Genomic DNA, 22,335 nt, shown 5'->3' on the forward strand with positions numbered 1-22,335 from the left:
CCCGCCGCGAGGCCCCGGCCCGGCCCGCGGGGACGGCGGCCGGGGAGTGTTCTCCCGAGCGCGGCCTGGCCTCGGTCCTTGCCCCTCGGCTGGCGCCTGCACTGGGCCGGCCCTGAGCGCGACGCTGGACGCTTCCGGGCAGTCGGCAGCCTGTTCCCGTAACGGCGTTGGTGCAGGTCGTACCGCCGCTCCTGAAGCAGCGTCAGCTGCGAACTGCTTACCGAGGAGAGAGCTTACCCTTGTACGCTCACGCTGCCTAGCGCACGCTTTCCCCCGCTTCGTGTCCGTTACCGTCCGCCTCCCGGGGCCGAAGTTAACGCAGCAGAGCACCTGAACGTCCCCTTCCTCCCAGCGCCGAGTAGGTCCACCGTGTTAGCTCAGGCGGTCTTAACTTGCTAATGATTTTCATCGTCACTGTGCAGTTTACCAGAACTGGACTGATGCTTTCAGACAGCTACTGTTCGTGCCTGAACGGGATCAAGCACATTAAACCAACAAAAAGCCTCCCCCCACTCCCCACCATCACCCATGGTTCCAAACTTGAGCACACTTTAGCCTGTCATCATCACATTTCTTTCTTTTTTTGCTACACTAATTCCTGGTCTTACTTCAGAGTTAAGTCCAGACCTGCTTTCCAAATTCTCACCATTGGTATTATTGCTATGCCAAACACTTTCAATTCTATTACACGTTTCTTTTAAACATTTCCTGCCTTCTTCCTAGTCTATCCCAGCATTTTGCTCGGTAGCATTGTGGATCTGCTCCTGGGCACAGGTGATGTGCATAGCATTGCCCACACAGCACTCCCAGGGCTTCAGTCCCATGCACAGAAGGAACACCAAGGAACAGCATCCCAGGGGACAGTCCCGCGCTAGAACCGGGGCCTAAGATGACTGACCGTTCGCTGCCACACAAACTGGCAGTTTCTGATGCCATTTTTGAGTTCTCTGGTGCTGGAGCGCTCTCCTATTCAAAATCAACGAACTGACAGACAACCCATCTTACCAGCAAGGTTAGAAGTGGTCCCTGGCACTTTGTATTAACTCATGTCATTAAACCAAGGCAGGCACAGGAAACGCCACACACCTAGTTTTCTTAACACTTCCAGACTATACACACAAGCTGAGAAAACTTGAAAAATAAATCAAATTTTCATTGGGTTTTCTCTACAGAAAGGCATGATTACAATGCATTTCTAGGTACAGCTTTATAGTTCTGTAACTACTTTGCCTCCAGGGAATTTCCCTAAAGAAAGGACACATGCCAACACAGAGGAGACTGTACTTTGCAAAAGAACTGCAATTATGTGTTAGAAAACACATGAAAAGTATAAAATGTTCCTGTGACTAGAAAATGCAAGGAAGAACCTTACAGCAGGCACATGTATTGGGTTACCGGACAATGAGATTACAACAATCCTTGTCCTGGATGCACATGGAGTATGAAAAGGAGCTTTTTAATCAGCAAGGGAATTGTAACAAACTCCAATGGCAGGCTGCAAACATCAGGGAAAAAAAATTCCTTGGGTTCAGATGTCATCACAGCTTTCTAGCACCTGGACAAGTATTGCTGCTAGAAATTGACACACTCTCTTTTAGGGTGATATTTCACATGAACTGTTTAAGCATTTAGCTCTCCAAAATTTCCTGGAAAGTTTTTCAAATTCCGCCCTTATTGATTATTTTACATCATCTAACCTTGTCATGGCCAAATGTTAAGAATGAAGACAACCTATCCCACTGTACTTGCAAAAAGCAACAAGGCACAGTTTTAAATCATTGAATATTGACTCATTTTTATTAGTCACTTCATAATTTGTTTCAACCAAAAGACAAGACACACAGCAGAAGTCTAATGCATCCCATGTAAATGTTCACATCCGTTATGCTCCTCACTCACCTAAGACTCAGCATTTATTTAAATTTTTCACATCTCAAAAATAGGTCTGCAGAAGTTAGAATGCCACCAGGCTCCCTGCTCAAATGGCATGTTTTTACTTTAAATTCGGTTGGGTCTGTTGGGGTTTTGGTTTGGGTTTGGTTTTTTTTTTGTGGGGGAGGGGTTGTTTGGGTTTTTGTGGGTTGGTTTTGTGGGTTGGGTTTTTTTTATTATTTTTTTTTTTACTATACTGTCAAAGAGGTGGGATGGGGCTCTATGTAAAATGTAAATTACAACATCAGGAAAGAAAAAGGAATATACAGGAACAGAGTGAAAGTTTAGAGGGAAGCAGTCCAGTAGCTCCTTCCCTCACAGCCCCCAAGTAGAAAATTAACACATAGAAAGCGCATCAGCAGATCTAAAAAAAAGCCATCTTTGCTGCTCCATCTTGCAGCTAGTACCAGCCTTGGGGAAGGCACTAAGTCACCTTTCCTAGCTGTTTCAGCATCTTCTGAGTTATATATCCAAGGTACTGTATAGGTGGCAGCCCCCTTACTGCTATTGCTTCAAAAGGTTGTTCAAGGCCATATTTTGTCCCATCAAAACCTGGACAAAGTCAAATCTTATGACCTTCTCATGTCTCCTCCCCCTTCAAGCCAATTATGGCCACTATTCTTTCTGTCATTTTTTGACTCAAAATACATTCACTTGAAAAAACAGACATTCAATCTCTCCCAGCTCCAAAGTCTCCAATGCAGGTATTAGTAAGATTAGCCATGAAGTCTGTATCTTGCTCCCTTTATATTCCCCTTACACCGAAGCAAGGAAAATGTTGACCTGACCTGTAAGAATTGTTGCATTCAACTGGTGGAAGAAAGACTCAGAGTGCCTCGGATGTGGACATGCGAGTACTCTCCAGTGAGAAAATAAAGCAGCAGCACAGAGCTTAAGAGGTGTACTCGGGTCAAGGAGCAAGCAATGGTTATCTAGTATTGCAGATACGGAAACTTGTGAAACCTGGCCTTCCTTCTGGCATAATGTTAGTACCCCATCCCTTAGCAGGGAAGGGAAAGAGCTCCAAGGACAACAGGAATGTTCAGCTGCTACAAAGGAGTACTTCATAGCCAAGGGATGGCTTCAAGCAAAATGCATTTCAGGTACATGCACTGCCTCCTTCAGCTTGACTCAAACGTATGACAAAGCACCTATTTCCCAAAACACAAACACTGTGCAAGGGTGGCTGATAGAGCCAAGAAACGAACATAGTAGGAATTTACCCTACGAGCTTACCAGAGACCAACAACAAAACCCAGCTGCCCTAGGGGACAGAAAACAAGTGCAGCAAGAGGGACAAGATAAGTTGTTCCCAACTATGCCATAACAAACCAGCCAGGTGAGAGACCATCTACTTCTTTTTCCCCATCTCCTGCACCAGTGTTCTTTCTCAGCAAAAACAAATGGAGATTGAGGCATGCCAGCTTTCAGTACAAGTGACCACATACAATTCTGTGAGGACAATGAGAGAGCTTATAGGGAGTTCAGGAACTAAGGCAAAGACTCTTCATTAGCTTCGTATCTGGGACACCCTCAGAGCTCACTGGAATCTAGATTTAATATGCTCAGCCTTCAACACTAAGGAGTTTGAACCAGTGGGGTAGTGAACAGTCACAATTGCAGTGAAAGGAACAAAGGTAAATGCTCAGCACCTACAAGTGGACTTCGATTCAGCCATTTTCTGCAAGACTGCCTGCTTCATGATGCTTCCAGCTGAAGCACAGTATCTATCTCACCACTGATCGCCAAAGCATGACCCTGCCACAACCAGAATTTTAAGAAAATCATACATCATTCTTCTAGATTTTATAACCCCATGCTGATGGCAGTTCCAGGAGAATAAAGGAGCTCTTTGGAATCCAAAGGTCCAGACCGGTTTAATCAGTAAGGCAGAAAAATGCCCTCCAAGACAAGCTAAACTTATCCCACTACACAGACCAGCACTTAAGTCAGTGACAGTCAGTCCTATGTTATATTACTTAATGCAGTTAAAACCAAAGCAGACTGAACAACCTTTAGTGGCCTCCTGCTCCCAATTCAAGGGCAGAATAGGTCTTCAATTTTCCCTAAGTGCATTGTGCACCACACTTGCAATGTTTTTTGGCAAGGACTGGAGCCTAGTGTTAGCACTTTTGCAGATGCAAATAGATGTGTCTAAGCTTGCCATCAGAGCACTGAGTGATCACTATCTGGAAAGCCCTAGAACAGAAATAAAGCAGATGTGCCACCCATTTCTTTTGAGAAAGCACTAGGTTGGAAGCTGGACTACCTTCGGTTTACCAGTACACTCATGGATGATGATCTAAGATATATCCTCCCCTCTTCCTCCCTGAAGAGGGCCGAACATCTGAATAGTTTTGTTACACTGTGCTTTATGTCCTGTAATTGCCTCCATGAGAATTCACAGAACTGTACTACCTCGACAACAGTTCATGCTAGGAAGCATAACTGAACACAGCTTTCTACAAGCTTAGAAGAGTACTGGACCTCACATCTTTGGATCCAAATACTCAGACTGGCTTCCATTCAAAAAAACAGTTAGTTACTTTCAGTCCGAACCTGAACTAGCACATTTCTCTGAAAGGGGAGTAAGGAGCAAACTACAAGGATCAATCAAGTAACAAAATGGGAAAAGGTCTCTTTAAACCGCATGGTCTTTATTTCAGTGCCAATATTACAGATACAACACAAATATCCCAGTCAGAAGTAACTCAAATGGAATCCAGGGGGTCTACAACAGGCTCTGGAAATTAAACTGGGGAGAAGGTCTGGAATAACTGGGAAGAGCAACTTTGCAGCATAGTCTCTGATGAGTCTCCCAGCAGGAACAGAGCCCTTGCTCAAAGACTGATCTACAAAATTGAGTATGTCTTTTCTACCCATAAACCACAACTAATGGGTTAAAAGGCTTTGAAACCATCTGTGGTAGAAAACCAGCTGCTCCTTGGATCTCTACATCTCTCATACATCACCACATTTTCTGGGGAAGCTACAGAAGACTGACTGTGAATCTGCATGGCTGTAGCTATTGATGGAAAGAAAGAAAATTCAAGTGTAAGGTCTTCATTTCCAAGTACAGCACCAAAGCAATTTTATCAGCTCTCACCCAGCACCTCTTTTCCTGCACTGTCTCAGGTTTGCAGATGAACTCCCAAGGCCTAACCTGCTCTTGGTACGTATCACATAACTAAGAGGTGGGTGTATACAATAATGCACTGAATAGGCCATAAGAAGCCTCCAGCCGCTTCAGACACAGGGGATACAAAAAGAAAGAGGCAGGGCAGCCTGACATCCCCCAAGTCCCAGATCTGAGCCCCAGATGAAAGTGCCTGAAGGAATACAGCTAGTAATGAATGACAACACTCCTTGCCCACCCCAGAGGAAAAAGACAGCAGAAAGAAGGGGCAGCTGTTCACTTGCTGCAGAGAGAAGAGTTTCCCTGCTAGAAATTCCAGACTTCTCTTCCAACCAGGCTGTGTTTCTTTGCAGGGGGGTAGGGAAGGGTGGGGGGGAGAGGAGGCGAGAAGGGAATGTTGCTTCTGGCTGTGAATGCATATGTGAGGGAGTGCACAGTAGCCTCCACAAGCCGCCAGCCTCATCAGCGGAGAGGAGATTAGTCTTAACAGATATGCTTCAAAGTCAGCAATCACTTCAGGAAAATTCCTCCTCATCAGCAGGTCTCATCTGTTCCCCATGCCCGTGGTGCAGTTTGGGGGATTGCCAAGGATCACAACCTTCTTCCCAGAGTTCTTTTGATTGGGTGGGGTGAGAATAAGAATGGTGCCAGAGCCTCACTGCCAAGACTGAGGGGGGAAGTTGTTGACTTCTGCTAGATCCTGCATTGCTGAGCCCTTGTGATTATATGTCAACTTGATCCGCATACGTAGTTGTTGCTACAAGAGAAAAGGGAGAAAAAAAACCACAAAACAAATTCAGGTCTCCATTAAAGGTCAGTGAATCACCCCATGTCCCGCTCCCCTCCCTTACCCCGTGAATACAAAACACAGACCTTTCCTCACGACAAGAGCTTGCTGGCAGGATGTACAGGGTAAGCTATGACACTGCAATAAATGCTTAATCTGGTAAGACGTTCATTGCTCGCTGTAGTTCTCAGATCAGGTACAAGCTCTCAGAAAAGCTATAGCACAGCTTCTACCCATACCTCTCTCTGCACTGGCCCTACTCTCACAAGCGCTTAAGTCCTTAAATACAAAAATAACTGCCTTAAAATCCCAGTTAACAATGGAAGAAAGCAGGAGGCAGATCTGGACTCTGCTGGTTTGCACCTAGGCTCGCGGGGAGAGGTGTCATTCCCATACTAGCTGTTCACTTGAGGCAGCAGTCTGGAAAATTCAAGTATTGCATAGCTTAGTAGCACTGTGAAGGAAATAGCCTAAGAAAGACTGGAAACAGAGTTTCTAAGAACTTTTTCTCCTCCTGTGAGTAAATGATGGAATGCTCAGAAGTTGTTTTACACTCTTGTCATTTGGCTGTCATCCAGATAGTAGGTGGCCCTTAAAAACAGCTAGAGCACAGTGTGCTCCAGCCAGGTTCCCTATTCTCCTCACTCTCAAAAAACTCATTTCCCAAAAACTCTAAAAGGAAAACCAAAAGTTGGCTATTTCTGGCTCTTTTCCCCATATCTAGAGGGAAATATACAAAAGGAATAGCAGAGGGAGGAAAGGAGGACAATGACTGCTCCAACCAGCCTCAGGATAAGGAAGCTATGCTTTATGACTAATAGATCAACATAATCAGTGTCAGTTTTTGTTATATTTGGTGTTGTTTTGGGAAACTGGCCATCAGTTTCAATCCAGCATAATGACAGCCCATGTCCAGGTGAACAGACTTTTTTTACAATACTGACAAGACAAACAGCTACCTCCTAAGTAGCAAGGCTGTTCCAAGGTTGCCTCCCTCACAGTATTCCAGGTAACTACACTATGTCATGGACAGGGTTCTTGCAAAGCTGTACTTTGAGGCAGTAGCAATCTAAAGGACAGTAAGAGATGCACAAATGCCTGAGGTGGAAGAGTTAGAAAACAGTGGGCAAGAGAAGAGGGTAGCAAAACACTCTGTATTCTGAAGTGTTCATAGGAGTTCTGGTGTTCCAACAAGAACACATCCCACTATCTAGGTGTATTTCATCTTGTGGGTCCCATCTGAGGTGGATATATTGCAACTTCTGGCATCTTACAGGAAAACTCTTAAACTCTCCCAAGTTCAGAAAATAACCTTCAAAGTGATCTTTGAAAGGTGCTCTACAGCACTACAGAGAAGTTCATATCAGATGTATACAAGACCAAGAGAATTAGTCTTGTGCCTTAATATAGGCAGAGGGGAGCACACTACACAGAGATAAGGGGAGAGGCATGGAAACCACAAAAATTATGCACTAGAAGACAACCATTTCACTGAAATCTTGGGCTGCGATTTGAGAATTCTTCTAATTTGCACATCAGTCTAGCAGCAACACTTAACATCTAGAGCAGTATGTAAGTGTTAAGCTATGAAAAACTTAAGATGTTTTCAGTTCTTAAAGATGTTTAAGATCTTAAGGTGTCCCACAAAGGAAGAAATACATGATTTCAATTTTATTTTTCTTTCTGATGCCATCTAAATACTTGCAAAGCCTCTTAAGGAGGACATGTGGGCCACACCCCTCCCTCCCCTCAAGTCTGCTGCATCCCAGTCTTGAAGCCTGTCTCTGAAGGCTGTAAACCAAATAGAATTCTGATTAAATCACACCTAAAGATTTTTTCCATCAATTGTTTAAAACTACACTCATCACATTAAAAACAAATTACACCACTTGAGAAAACAGACAATTTTGTGAAAATTATGGATCAAGCTAGTTTTTGTGTAACAAACATTTCAAGTAACGCTGCTGTAGAAAGCAAGAACGAATGTTGAATATATTTATATGGCAAGATGCTTGCCTTTCAGACATCACTTTTACAACACATACAAACACCAGGTTGAGCTGTGCTAGAAAGGCCATCTAAAAACTTGTTTAACAATCATTCCAATGCAAAAGACATTCATGAATTCAAGAAGATAGCAAAGCTGTGAATCTGTTTTAGCAGTATAACCAAATAGAAGGCCAAACCTGTGGCCAGGACCTCCTGTCTGTTTCATAACTTTTTCCTAACCCTAACCAAAATGACTGTCATTAAAAACACATCATTCACTACCTCACTCCCTATCTCTCATCAGAGATGCATCCCTAACTCACTGCCACTAAACGCAGAATTTCAAGACAGTATCTTTAATAACTGTTCTTGGAATCACTCACCTTTTGTGGATTCAGGACTTTAATGACCTGTGTGATGGTCCCCGAGTTAAATGCAGGGATGACACTGCTGCTGGGAGACAGAAGCTGCAGCTGGAATGTCTGAAGAAAGGGCAAAGAAAAAACAATTTGATGCTTAATCAAGTAAGAACATAAAAGTGTTTTGTTTGCACTGACAGAAAGCAAGGAAAATTAAGAGTTCAGTTCCTGGCCCCAAATAATCAGTTCTTCAATTCTCTATCTGTAAAGAACAAAACATTCACTATGATGAATTTAATGAATTAAATTCACTAGTCCACCTACTTTCTACACAAATAAGATCCAGGTAGTACAAATACTAGGGGGTGGGGGCTTACTGTAGCATACCAAGATCAGCAGTGATGCATTGTTTCAAGTATCACACACAGAAGAACAGTCAAGACTGCTCAGCACACCTGTAACTTCAGGAGTCCCATTCTTTCCCTAATTCCTTCCTACAGCAGGTATGAAACCTATCCGAATTAAAGTTAGAGCATTACTAATTCCTACAAGTGAAACTCCCAGAAGTGAATGTATTTTCCCCAAACTTGAAGAACATTCCAATCAAACCCTGCTTAAATGGTCTGCTCTATTATAAACTACACAATATCTGTCTCCCATATTTTGTCTCCCCTTGCATTTAGCTGCAGCACAATTCACTGCTTAAAGGAGGACCACTACTCATCACCATGTGGGGACTCATTTAAACTTTTCTAGGCAGCTAATAGCTTCAAAAGACTTTTTTCATGTATTCATAGCTGTAAAGAGCATGGTGTATTTCTTAGAAACTAAGAATAAAGGGAAAGATTAGTGCCTTCACTTTTTTTTTTTTGACCCAACATTTTTCTGTGTGTGGTTTAGCAACTTTCCTAGAAAGTGGTGATTTTAAAACAAGATTTTGTCCAAGCAGAAGTAGTCCAATCTGATAGGAGCTGGTGTTCTATTGCATTTATAACATTTACTTTCAGACTAGAAAGAGATAACCAAACTGAGCACTAAGAGAACAGCTCTTAGCCTTGATTACCATGCTGCAATTTTCTGTCTACATGAAGGCACTGATCAGGAAGTATTTGCAGCTGGCCCTCTACCTATTACTGTAGTTGACCTAAGTGGGTCTACCTTTGGTACTGCAGCTTGGAAAACAAAATCTGTCATATCCAGCTCTGTGCTGTTGGAGGCCTGTATCGTGATTACAGTGACGCTAGGGTTGGTGTTTGACCTCTCAAAGGTGAAGTCAATCTTCAGCCCATTCTTGTTGTATGCAGTAATTGAGGGGATTCCTGTAGAAAACAAAAAAGCAGCAGACCTACAGAATCTGGAGATCATTCTCAACATCACAGAACACATTTACTTTACCCCAGACACAAACTCTTCTGAAGATTAAACACATCCCCTCCTCCTGCTCCAGTGTCGGTGCCACACTTCACTTCCCAATCCCCCCTTTTTTTACTACCCCTTGTTTCCTCTTTAGTTGGGTGCTGTGGCACCTTAGGCTAAGGATTTACATGTCCCTAACCTGCAGCAATATCATTGAAGAGAGGCTGTGATGAAAGTCCATCAAGCAGGAACGGAGGCTGTGCTATCTGGGGTGCAGGGGCAGATATTGGAGAACCTACAAGAAACGTTGAAGGATTATTACTTAGCTGTCACAAAATGAAGAGTAATTACTCCTTCTCCAAAGATCAACTGCTGTATATCATCTGTGTTGTCATCCTCCACTTCTCTGCTTTCATTAACAAGCACTGGCTCCTCTCAAGCTAGAAGGCATTCAAATGGAATGAATTCCTCACATATTCCAACCCTTTCTGGAAAGGCTCACAGCATTCCCAGGCTGGAGTGTGAAAATGCTCATCTCACCAGCTAATCACACAGAGTCAACCTGTGACTTCATTCCCTGACTCCCACCTGTATGCCAACATGGATCTTGGTAAGAAAAAGCATGAAGACTAGGACTTGATAGAAAGTGAAGAACTAGCCATCCCTCATCCCTCCCCAGGACTGAGAATATAGACTTGGAAGAGATGCAGCCTGCTCACCTGTTAGGTTGAGGTCTCCCAGGAGGTCAAGGAGCTCCCCACCAGCAGAGGCTGGCTTGCTTGTAGGTGCAGTGGGGATTACAGGTGTTATATCACTTCCCCCCAACAAGTCCAACAAATCATTTGCCTAATGAGAGAGTGGATGTAATAGTTACATATTCAGCTTCCTGCTACTTTCCCTTGCAAATGTAATGGATTCTACTCGCTCTCAGATTGGAGACCAACAGAGCTGCTGGCCAGTCAGAGAGGTTTTTAGTTTGGCTATGGTCCCATGCCCCACAAGAGATCTAGTTTCCATGCTCTTGGGACCACAGAAATAGAGAAGGATGGAGTTCGTGCACACTAAGACAAGTTGGGTGATATATGGCTTTACCACACCTGGCTCTTTGCACCCCTCACAATGACCTCTTCCACACACCCGTTCTTGATATTAGAGCCATCAGAGTAGAAAGATGATGCAATCATCACCAGCAAAGAGGCAGAGAGGGGCAAGGAGATGGTCTCAGCTTACTGTTGGCAGTGGCTAGTAGTGTGGTCTGACATGCAGTGGAAACTTATCCTAGGTCAGCTTCCATTACCTGGCTGGCAGGCTGCAATCCAGAGGGTGGAGGTTTGGTTTCCAGTACTGCTGGCTCTGTCTCTCCATTGGTCTGTACAATCTCAGTAGGGCCATTTGTGGTGACTTTCTCCATTACTGGCATTCTCTCAAGCAGCGCTGGCCTGAAAGAAGCTGACATAGTTACACTGTGCCATCTTCCTGGATCCCAATCCAAATACTCAGACATTCAGGAGATGACATACACAGGGCAACCTGCCTTTTCCTTTTAGCTCCAGTGCAGGGGAACAGTAAGACTGCATGACAACTTGAGTGGTCAGAAGCAATTCCTGGCATTCTGTGCCAGTGTAAATACATTAGTCGACAGCTGAAAGCCAAACAAGTCCTCCTGCTTCCTGTTTTCCCTTAGTACTTAACACAGTTTCCACTGTGAGGCTAGGATAACAAACCCAAAACAAAGATTAAATTGAGAAATGGTGGATTAACTGCAGACATGGGACACTTGACTGCTCTGTTCCATATGCAGCTTAGTCAGAGTCAGCTCATTTGACTTCTTTTTGCAGAAGGGTTAACCACTTAGAACAGGTGAAAAAGTTGGCAAAGCAAATCACAATGCTCTCATTTAGCCAAATTAAGTTTCCAAAGAGATTAAGTTCAGCCCTTGAGTACCCTCCTGAAATGATACAGAGACTGAAGAGGCGGCATGGGATCCAGGATCCTGACATCAAACCAAAAGACTAGGAAAACCTGTATAGGGAGAACTAGTCTGTAATACAAGAAAGGCCACTACCCTTGCAGATCAAGCCACAAAGCACTGCATGTAATAGGGGTAAGCCACACTGTCTACCCATCTTTTGGGCTGAAAAAGTGTTCCAGTGCCAATAAACCCAACAATGGACCACATTTTTGACGATGAACAAGGCCTTAATGAATAGAAACTATTAAATATTGACCTTTACACTGTAATGAACACCAGAATATACTGGGGGGAAAAAACACAGATGCTCTCTTGTAAAACTGAATGTTCACATATGTTTTTCTGAACTGTAATGCTTCCCAAAACTATGAATAGTGTACACTGCCATCTGATCAAAAGTCAGCTGATTGCCAGACACTGCTGTCTGCAATGATCCACTCAGATCAAAAGCCTCTCATGCTAGATTTTTCTCAACTCATTCATAAGGCTTCGCATGAAGCTCCAGGCAGCACACATGCCCTAGCTCATTAACATGACTTTTCCAAGAACAATTTGAGCTGCTTCACGGATCCAGTGGCAGGAGAGAAAAGAGGAAATCACAAGGATGTTGGTGTCCTACACATAGGGAATAGGATCGTACCTATGGAAAAAAGTGACTGTGAACAGCCTTTGAAACAAGCTTTGGAGGCTCTTACAAGCACAGGCAATATTTCACTAAGTGGCACCCATTTACTCTCTGTCCTCTCATTTAGACTCTAAAATGGATGCTCTTCCATCCAATGGCATCTTATGGAAAGTTTTCAATGGTGGATGAAGTTAATCCCCAGAAGATCTCCTCCACATGATCCTCACTGAATAGAATCTGTGGTCCTATGTATCAACCATTAACTATTGCAGATTAATGACTATTCCGCAAAGAACTATAGCTTTAGTTATTGCAACAAAGTAAGGTTTTAACTTTCTTGTAAAGAAACAATCACTTGAGCAAAGCAATGATGAATGGGGACCTCTCAACGATAAGGGTGTAAGGAGGTTAACATGCTCACGTAGTGTAGAACAGGGATGCCAAGTGGCGCAGTGAAATATTATGCCTTTGCATACAGAATTTGAGATTTTAAACAGATACTACAAGAAGATACAGTGAATTAAAAAGATGTTCTGAAAAACTGAAAAGTATTAACAGTTGGAGAATTACCTCAAGTTCAGAGCACAGCTTAGAAGGACAGGTCAATGGATCTCTGCACGTTTATTCCAAAAGACATTTTAAAATCAATTTGAACCTAGTGACTGTAGTAATGCTAGCATGATAAAAGCTACCTGCAGACACTTACTCAGCTAGCAAATTTAAGATTCAACACCTAGAATTAAAAATTAGTCAAGTTCAAGCTCAAAGCAGGGCAAATGTTTTGGCAGAGAAAGTCTTTGATCACAGAACAATCTCCCAGGATATTTTAAGTTCTTAAAACACTCACTAGGCCCATAGATGAGGGAGGAATTCTAGTTCCTCTGTAATACTACCAAAATCACCAGACAAAGCTCTCAAAGCACAAAGTGCGGTACACAGGAGATCAGAATAGCGTATAATGATCCTTTTCAAACACCAAAACCCATCAGCACTTACCTCATGTGATCGTATTTCTTGAAAAGTGCATTATATTCCACTGCCCTCTGCTGTAACTCCACATCAATGCTGCTGCCATAAATGGAAACTACCTTCTTAATGCGACTGTGTGGGGGCAGGGGGGGAAACAAAAACAAACACACCATGGAATTAGCAGCAATAAGCAAGGGATTAGCATGTGTCATCCAGAAGACACTATCTGGCTTCTGCTCAACAGGTGTCCTGTGTAACTCATTTAAAACAGTAGTCACTGCTATTTTCCTGGAGTATCTACACAACATCCATTTCTGAACTGCCCCTTCACAGCAGCATCAGCAGGTGATTAATATACCACCACAAGACAAGGTATATCATAAGAAAGCTCAACTACCCACACCGAGAAGTCATTGGTAGGAAACAAGGCTATTTTTCTCTCCATCATCTGAATAACGAACTGGAAAGAACAGTCTGCTGAAAGTAAGGACTTATCTTCCTCATAAAGTTTTCAAGCAACAGCAACATGGATTAAGTCCCTACATAGTAGTGTACATCCACAGAGAAAACAGTATAAATCAGTGGAAGTCTTCCACCCTGCAAGCAAAGGAGGACTGTAAAACAAATAACAAGATGACTCTTGTAAACCATGGAAGCACAACATGTCCAAGGAATACTTCTACTAAAGACAACTGATGCCAGCATATTTGCCACAAAGCCCTGTGCAGTACATCAATGAGAACTCACTTGACAGTGCAGGTGAACCTTGTGGAAAGCTTCATGATAGCAGTGAGAGCATAGCCTCGTGTTACAGATGCAGACATATTAGATATCAGGACGCTTTCTAAAATATCAAGAACTTCATCCTCTGTTACCTGAAAAAGTACAGAAAGGTTAGGCTGAGACAGAGAAGCTTTGCAGCAAGCCTTCCAGGACATACTGTAAAAACGTGTCTTGCTTAATGGCTGTGTTGTACGTCCTCCACAAGTTTGTGAGCCTGTGGCATTATGTTCAGAGTGTGTGAGACAGATACACCTAGGTGGAGATCTTATTATATTAGTTTTAAAATACAGTTCCTGTTGAACACATTGAAAAGCAGGTTTATCACCAAAATACACAGATAAGACCCTAGCAGATACCCTGCAAGCTAGGTTAGCACTGAAACTACACTGCTCTGCCAATTGTAGCTGCACTCCTCACAGGGAGTGTTTACGCAGCCGATGCCTGTAGCATGGGAAGGAGATTCCTGTCCAGGGTCCATCACCATAACAGACACCAGTGCTAAGTAACCATTGCAAGTATTCCCCTCACATAGCCAGCATGAAGCAGCTCCAGCCTAGCCAGGTATACAGTTGTTGTTCTTTCCCAAGCTATACCTGTATTGGTTCCTCCTCTTCACACTGACCAGACACCAGAAGATCTCCGTACTCTCCTATACACCAAGAGGCCACTTGCACCAGGGGCTGCTGTTAGAAGAAGAAAAAAATCAGATGCCTCAGAGATAAATGGATACCTGTATGACAAATTAAGCTATCACCATCTCCCAGAGCAAGCTTAGCCCTCCTTCCAGCCAAGGAACTTCTGCAGCAGAAGAAACAGGAATATCCGATTCAATCAAGAATTCCATAAGAGAATTAGAGAAAATAAAAAGAATGTGAACTTACAGAAGACATGCCTCCTCTGCAATCTGTCCCTTGGAGCTAGATAGTGTGATGTTGACTCACCTTGAGATGCTTAGTAAACATGCTTACTGCAGTACAACAATGAAAATGAAGCTGGTTGTGTTTGGTATTACCTGGGAGTAATCACCAAGGATGGCTTTGTAGAGTCTCTGCACAGTGTAGGCATGCATCTCCACACTATTAGTTATTAGCTGAATCAGATTGGGAACAGCATCATCACGAACATAACTTCCTGCCTGCAAGAACAATTGTTGTTAGGTTTCACTATCTGACTTCTCAGTAACACCGAGCATCTGCTGATATCCTTCACAAAGCCACCTGATGTGCATGGAAATAAAGAGCAACCTCCTCATCCCCAAGCACGTTCTGGTTGATTTTGCACAGGCTCAGATGGGTAGAAATACAGGACAGTATGTTTTCCCTATGAACTCAGCTATACCCAGAGAAATCCATACTATAGATATCCTTAAATTGTCAAGAAGGTAAGAGTGTGGACATAAGAATTCTGTGCTACAGAAGGAACAAAAAGTAACACAGAAAACTTCTCTATTAAATGGAAGGCTTTAAGTCAAAGACACCTTGGGGGCAGAATGCAGCTTATTCAATCACCAGCTCAAAGCCAGACTCTGTGCCAAATAAGCACAGAACCCAGGAACTTGCCTGCATATCACTCTTTGGTTAGAGGATAGGAACACAGAACTCAGAGGGAAAAGCCCACTTTAAGGCCAGGAAAGTATGTGGGAGAATACACAATCACACAGCTTTGGCGCTGAAGGGAAGATATATACTGTTCAAAACCTGTTCTGTTTAGGCAATCCTCTAGCACAGAGCAGAGCATGCAAAAAGAAGGAAATTAAGTGAGCCCAATTAGGTCAACAAAGCTAACCAAAGATGGCTGTATTGTGTTTACATGTCAAGGTTTTGGTAGTGGTGGTGGTCTACAGGGGTGGCTTCTGTAAGAAGCTGCTAGAAGCTTCCCCTATGTCCAACAGATCCAATGCCAGCTGGTTCCAAGATGGACCCACCGCTGGCCAAGGCCGAGCCCATCCGCAACAGTGGTAGCACCTCTGGGAGAACATAGTCAAGAAGGGGAAAAAAAAACCAAACCAACAAACTGGGCAACAGAAACTGCAGCTGGAGAGAGGAGTGAGAATATATGAAAGAAACAACCCTACAGACCCCAAGGTCAGTGAAGAAGGAGCAGGAGGAGGTGCTCCAGGTGCCAGAGCAGAGATTCCCCTGCAGCCCACAGTGAAGACCATGGTGAGGCAGGCTGTCCCCTTGCAGCCCATGGAGGTCCACAGTGGAGCAGATATCCACCTGCAGCCCATGGAGGACCCCACGCCAGAGCAGGGGGATGCCTGAAGGAGGCTGTGACCCCATGGGAAGCCCATGCTGGAGCAGGCTCCTGGCAGCACCTGTGGCCCCGTGGAGAGAGGAGCCCACACTGGAGCAGGTTTGCTGGCAGGACTTGTGACCCCACGGGGGACCCACGTTGGAGCAGTCTGTGCCTGAAGAACTGCAGCCTGTGGAAGGGACCCACGCTGGAGCAGTTCATGAAGAACTGCAATCCATGGGAGGGACTCATGCTGGAGAAGCTTGTGGAGGACTGTCACCCGTGGGAGGGACCCCATGCTGGAGCAGGGGAAGAGTGAGGAGTCCTCCCCCTGAGAAGGAAAGAATGGCAGAGACAATATGACTGCAACCCCTGTTCCCTGTCCTCCTGCGCTGCTGGAGAGGAGGTAGAGAACATCAGGAGTAAAATTAAGCCCAGGAGGAAGGGAGGGGTAGGAGGACGGTGGTTTTTAAGATTTGGTTTTATTTCTCATTATCCTACTCTGATTTGATTGGTAATAAATTAAATTAATTTTCCCCAAGTCGAGTGTGTTTTGCCCGTGACGGTAACTGGTGAATGATCTCTCCCTGTCCTTATCTCAATCCACAAACCTTTCATTTATTTTCTCTCCTCTGTCTAGCTGAGGAGGGGAGTGATAGAGCAGCTTTGGTGGGCACCTGGTGTCCAGCCAGGGTCACCCCACCAGAACGGCTGATACCATCTTTCTGTGTTAGTTCTCATAAGTTTGGTAAACTGAAAAGGACGTTTATCTGTAAGAGTCTACAGAAGTCAGTCTCATGAATACAACTTTATAAATGGTTTTTCCAGCAGCCAAGAGAAGGAAGTTACTTTCTTGAAGGAAGTCATCCGAGAGCAATTTTAACAGCCAACCTTCTAATGAAGGTCAATTCTCAGTTCAGAGGAATCTACTTTTCTCTGTTTCAGGGTGGCAAAATAGCACTCAAGCCAGACTCACTTTCTGATGAACTTCTCAAATTTGAACACTCGTACTGATAAAATTAATCTCTTCCCACTCCTTTGCCTCAGGAAACACACTGCCTACCCAAGTGATCAATCTCTTCCCTTGTTTGCCAAAACACTACTCCAGTTCCACCTCAGCTGTGATGTTTATGAAGAAATTCAAGTAGGTAAAGAGTAATAATTGCACCCAAAGAAGAAAAACAAGAAGGCTGCTGATACAGTTTCATTAAAAAGCTTTCATAAACTCAACTTGGAACAATTCCAAGAAATTGTTTCACCCCCTTCCTCTCTACAAGTCACTTAAGGCTGTGTTCATTCTCCCCTGAAAACCCTGTATATTGGAATCACAGACAGCAGAAGAGCTGTCCCCGCTTAAGAGCTGATGCCATTACTGCAGTAGAAAAACTATGCTACACACTGTATTCTTGTGTGTTTCTGAAATCATACATTCCTTCTAAAAAACCACTCAAGTCATATTTACTGAGTTTATGTATTTCTGACTGGCTGCCTTGGGTCACTAACATATAAGTACTCTTCCTCCGTGTATTGTAGCATTTGTTATCTGCTGGCCTTTATAGCCATCTCCAACTTGATAATGAGTAACTTCCTACAGAATCAAAAAATTTTTGTATAGTCACACACACAAGACACAATTTCACTCACCGTTGTTAAGACTCTCATAATTGTGTCTATGTGCCAGCGTTTGGAAGGAGCATATCTGACAAAATTAAGAAAACACGTTAGAGCAATAGCTGCTAGCCTTCAACACCAGCAAGAAACCCGTCATCATCAGAACCTTGCCATTCAGTTACTTCCTGGCCCACTGTTTCTTGAGGGGGTGACATCAACAAAACACACACAAAAAAACTCCACAAAACAAACCACCACACACTTCACATTGACTTTTTTGTGTCAATGCCAACTTTGGAAAGCTGAATGAATAATACTGTATAATAATGTATAATAAATGTACGATACAGCGCAGCCATACTTTGCATATACAATGCTTCGAAGTCAGGCTGCTCATTACAATGGCTCAACAGTAATGAGATCATTTCACTTGTACAACGAACCACAGAGAATTTGTGTGTGTGAAGGTGGGGCAGGGCCAGGACGTCAGCACAATACCTGTTCCAAAGTGCATTAGAAATCCATATACTAGACTGGTTTAGTGATATGAGGACTATCCATGTGAGACACACTATTGTGTCCCAAGGCACTAGTGTGACCGGTTCCTCAGCGTCGGTTAAAACTGACAAACTACACACAGATCAGCAAATGGAGAAGAGATGATCAACATATTCTCTCTTGGGGGGGTAAGGAGGGGCAAGAACAACACACAAAATGCTCATAATTCTGAGGACGTACGAAAAATTAATAGCAAGTAAATTGACTCCATACTTTTCAGCTGCAAGAAATATTCCAGACGCACAGTCTGCCTTGAACTCTGGTTCACAGGAATCTAGGAAATACAGCAACTCCTTCATCATTCCACGGACATTGTTCCCATTAACAAGGGCAAAACTCAGTTCCATTGCACGCCTAGGGCAAGAGACAGAAAACTAATAAAGTATCTTCACCTAGTGAAGTAAAAAAAACCCAAACCAAGTCCACCTACTTACCTTTTAATTAAGAAGAGAGAAACATTTATTAATCCTGTGAGAACAGCCTTCCACATTAAATGTACCAGTATTTTCCTGTTCATGGGCAGACAATAAATACCCACCCCAAAAAAAACCCTAAGGGGGACTGGGGGCGTTGGGACGTCCAGATGTCCTAAAGGCTAGAAATATCTTTCAGCAACCAGAGTCCATCAGCGTTAAGGTCTGATTGTCCAAGTATTTGTAACTGCATGCTAGTCATTTCTGACTTATTGACAACTGCAATAAGTAATCCATGCTACAACATGCTTTCTGCAGCTTCAGAGATCCAGAAGAGACCTGTTTTGATCTCCATATGTTAGAGATTCAAATACAGTAGAGATTTAAAATACTAACTGATAAGGTTTATTGTATTCGGCCAGATAGACTACGTAAGATTTCTAGAACCCAAAGTTACCCTGGTGCTCTTTTCAGAACCCACCCCCCTCCCCAAGTTGACACCACAACTAGACAGAGTACTGACTCTTTGCTATTCCTTGTTGCATACATCAAGAAGTCAGAGGCTTCTTAGTCCTTAGCCCTTCTACTTGAAGCTTCTGTAGTTGATTCTAGCACAGGTCTCCCATTCTTCTGACATTTTTTGAATGAAGACTACTATTTTCAAATGTGATTGCCTTCTGTACAACAGTTATGTTAAAATGCATTAAAACAAGGCATTAAAACAGCCTCACTAAACAACCCCAACTGTTCCTTAAAATTTAGTATCTGGTGGAATCCAGAACCCAAACCTCCAAGTTGTGTCCTCTTCATACTATCATGCTATACTTCTGTGCCTGTCACCGATAGCCTACTAGAAGACAAGATTAAGATCCTCATAGCACATCAAAAACTTCCTCCCTCATTTCAGTTGTCTTTTGAAATCATCTGGATAGTTGCTGAACTACTTCATGTGTACAGTGATTTTGCACTGCTGCTTGTGCAACAGATTACATCCAAAATTATGCCAAAAAGCCTAGAGTCTGTTTTCTGACATACACTTTCTTTGAATAGAACAGACTTCAGTGTGTGTTTAACTCCAGCAATTTTCATTAAAATCATAATCTTGAGATGCATGAGTTAGGCTGTCATCCTTTCAAATATTTATTGGCAGCAAACCCATGAGCAGTCCCGCTGCTTCTGTCTTCCTCCAGGGTCAAGCTTGCTAACCTGCCACTACATGGACACAGTTATTTTTTTCTGATCACTTAGTATTTTCCCAATGTTCATGAAACATCAACAACTTAGACCAGGCACATTACCCAATCCAATGGTATTGGGCACAAGCTATTTGTTCTCAAGAATCTGAAAACATATAGACAGCACCGCTTCTCAACATCTCCCTAGTTATCATTGTAATAAGGATTTCCACAGAATTGTGAACTGTAAATGTGTTATTTTGCTTTTTACCCAACTAATACCCCAGGGACCTAGAAGACATAGAGGTGTTCAGAATTAGGGTTGAAACACATAACTAAATTGTTACCTTTTATCATCTAGATCTGTGGCTGTCTGAAGACCTATACCATTATTAGAATTGTTTTCATCCCTCCAATTAGTTCCCAACCCCTTACACCTAACCCTACTGGGTAACAAGTTTTCCACATTTACATTTAACTTCTCAGTCACAGTATAGCAGATATATCAATATTGCAGGTGCACAGAGGTACTCTGCAACCTTAATACCAGGCATTTATCTCAACACATATTGCTTACCTTCAATCATATTACACAGCTCATTTCTGTCACAAAGTTCCTAATCATGTAGTTTGATCATATTAAGCAGACAGACAAAAAGACTTTAATTAAATTGCAAAGCCAATCTGAATTATACTACATGGACCAAAGATGCACTGTAATGGTTAAAAGATGATGAGAACAGGCTGTGCTTCGGATAACCAAAACCAGGTATTGTGTCTTTCCCTCAAGTTCCAGCCCTTGAAATCTGGGGGACTCTGACATCCAATCAATATATTGCTTCAATGAAGACAGTGCATTGTCAGCAGCACGAGTGTCAGCATGGCAACATCATGCTCTGCTGATGGATCACTCAAAGGCTTCATCCTCCAACAGCACTCAGACTTGAAGCTCTGTCATTTGTAGCGTACCTATGTTTTCCTAGCAGGCACCAATAAAATGCTTTCGTCGCCTTCTACCCAAAACCCAAATGGGGCCTTACTATTCCGCAACCTAGCCTCGTGCTGACTCTGGCACTGAACAGCAACAGCAGCCTGACTTGCTCAGCATATACCATACAAATTTGTGCTTTGGGATAGATTGCAACTGTAAAAATAGATTACGTGATACCCATTACATAACAGTTAACACTAAGTTTCAGAAGAGAGACAGATCCAATTTATTTCCTATTCAGTACATCTTAGAACAAGCAGTACTGTTAAAAATCCAGATCCGATTCAAAGATGGGCATAAATTTGAAGAATGCCTAGCAGAATGAGTATCTATGGCATATCTAATCAGTTTAACATAACTAAGTAATGAGAAAAAACAGAGGAAGAAGTTTAGACTGAGCATCAGAAAAAAGCTTTCCCGTAGTGAGAAGAAAGGTTGCAAGCTCTCCCGTTGCCTAGAAAAGTAGCAAGATACTGCCATTTAAATGACAAATGAACACCAAGAATGCATAACAGGACATGGTTTGTAAGCAAATTATTTGAACAATCAAGTTAAGTCTGAATTCTACCACTGCCTAATCAAATTTAATCAAGAATACATTATCTGGATGGCTTAATACTGCTTCAAGACAACACGGCACTGCCTGTTCATCTGGGAAAGAAAAGCAATATGGAGCATGTCAGAGTAGCTTTGATTAGGATCATACTTTATAGAGGCTTTCCATGTTGTTGGGAGCACACAATCTGATCTCCATTGAGACTCCATTTTGGAAAAATGCAGGCAAACAGAAAAAACTTTTTTTTTCCCCCCAATCCAAAATGTGTAAAATGTAGAAGCAGCTTCCCAAAGAAGGTGGCTGCACATCTTCATTACCCTCTTTGAAGTATGAACCGTACTATGCATTAATACTAGCCTCACTTACAGTTCCCCAAGATTATTGTAATTTTCCCCTATGCCCTGCTCACTTTCCATAGGCTGTCAACCTTGAGAGCCTATTTCACTGATATTTCAATTACCTCTTAATGGAGACATCCAGATCCTTCAGGCAGTCCACAATCGTGCTTCTATGTCGTTGTACTGCATTATGGTCTGTCTGCACAGTTTTCAACAATGATGTCAAAGCTACGTATCTGCAATAAATACATATGGTAATAAATAGTTGACAGTATGAATTTAATTTCTATGCACGGATGCTCACTTCCCCCCAAAACTTAGTCTTCTTTTGCCACAGAACAGGGTTCCCTTGTACTCAGTAATGAATGGAAATCTTCCAGGGGATTGCCTGGCCTATCTTCAAAGGCGAGCTACCACATTAAACTGTAACAAGCCTAACAACATCCTGCTGCCTGGGCAAGCACCTGTCCCAGTTCCTGGGCTTGTGTCAGTTGTCCAGTCTTCATGAAAATTTTGAAAAGACAAGGCAGTTAAAGGTTAGACCTCTGCA

General features: G+C 43.0%; 2 protein-coding genes across 4 annotated transcripts in view; both read right to left on the reverse strand.

Annotated features, from left to right (window-relative positions):
- The window catches only part of PHLPP2 (PH domain and leucine rich repeat protein phosphatase 2), a 39,815-nt gene extending 38,879 nt beyond the window's left edge, over positions 1-936 (reverse strand). The window contains exons 1-2 of the mRNA XM_010579682.1: positions 899-936; positions 83-213 (exon numbers count right to left, since the gene is read on the reverse strand). Of these exons, the coding sequence (XP_010577984.1) occupies positions 83-213; positions 899-936 (169 nt within the window). The remainder of the gene's footprint in view (positions 1-82; positions 214-898) is intronic.
- AP1G1 (adaptor-related protein complex 1, gamma 1 subunit) overlaps positions 1-22,335 on the reverse strand; it is a 47,577-nt gene that overhangs the window by 6,811 nt on the left and 18,431 nt on the right. For 2 of the 3 annotated variants that reach the window (XM_010579515.1, XM_010579514.1), the window contains 13 exons: positions 21,908-22,021; positions 18,526-18,666; positions 17,788-17,842; positions 14,921-15,043; positions 14,502-14,591; positions 13,873-14,000; positions 13,153-13,257; positions 10,857-10,998; positions 10,279-10,405; positions 9,759-9,854; positions 9,362-9,522; positions 8,228-8,326; positions 4,569-5,825 (listed from right to left, as the gene is read on the reverse strand). In XM_010579515.1, coding sequence (XP_010577817.1) covers positions 5,724-5,825; positions 8,228-8,326; positions 9,362-9,522; positions 9,759-9,854; positions 10,279-10,405; positions 10,857-10,998; positions 13,153-13,257; positions 13,873-14,000; positions 14,502-14,591; positions 14,921-15,043; positions 17,788-17,842; positions 18,526-18,666; positions 21,908-22,021 — 1,483 coding nt within the window. In that variant the 3' untranslated portion in view covers positions 4,569-5,723. Of the gene's footprint in view, positions 1-4,568; positions 5,826-8,227; positions 8,327-9,361; positions 9,523-9,695; positions 9,855-10,278; positions 10,406-10,856; positions 10,999-13,152; positions 13,258-13,872; positions 14,001-14,501; positions 14,592-14,920; positions 15,044-17,787; positions 17,843-18,525; positions 18,667-21,907; positions 22,022-22,335 lie in introns of those variants that run through there. The other variant, XR_775151.1, reaches the window with a different exon arrangement.

Source organism: Haliaeetus leucocephalus, unplaced genomic scaffold (genome assembly GCF_000737465.1).
Source record: "Haliaeetus leucocephalus isolate CR32 unplaced genomic scaffold, Haliaeetus_leucocephalus-4.0 Scaffold668, whole genome shotgun sequence".
Lineage (NCBI taxonomy): Eukaryota > Metazoa > Chordata > Aves > Accipitriformes > Accipitridae > Haliaeetus > Haliaeetus leucocephalus.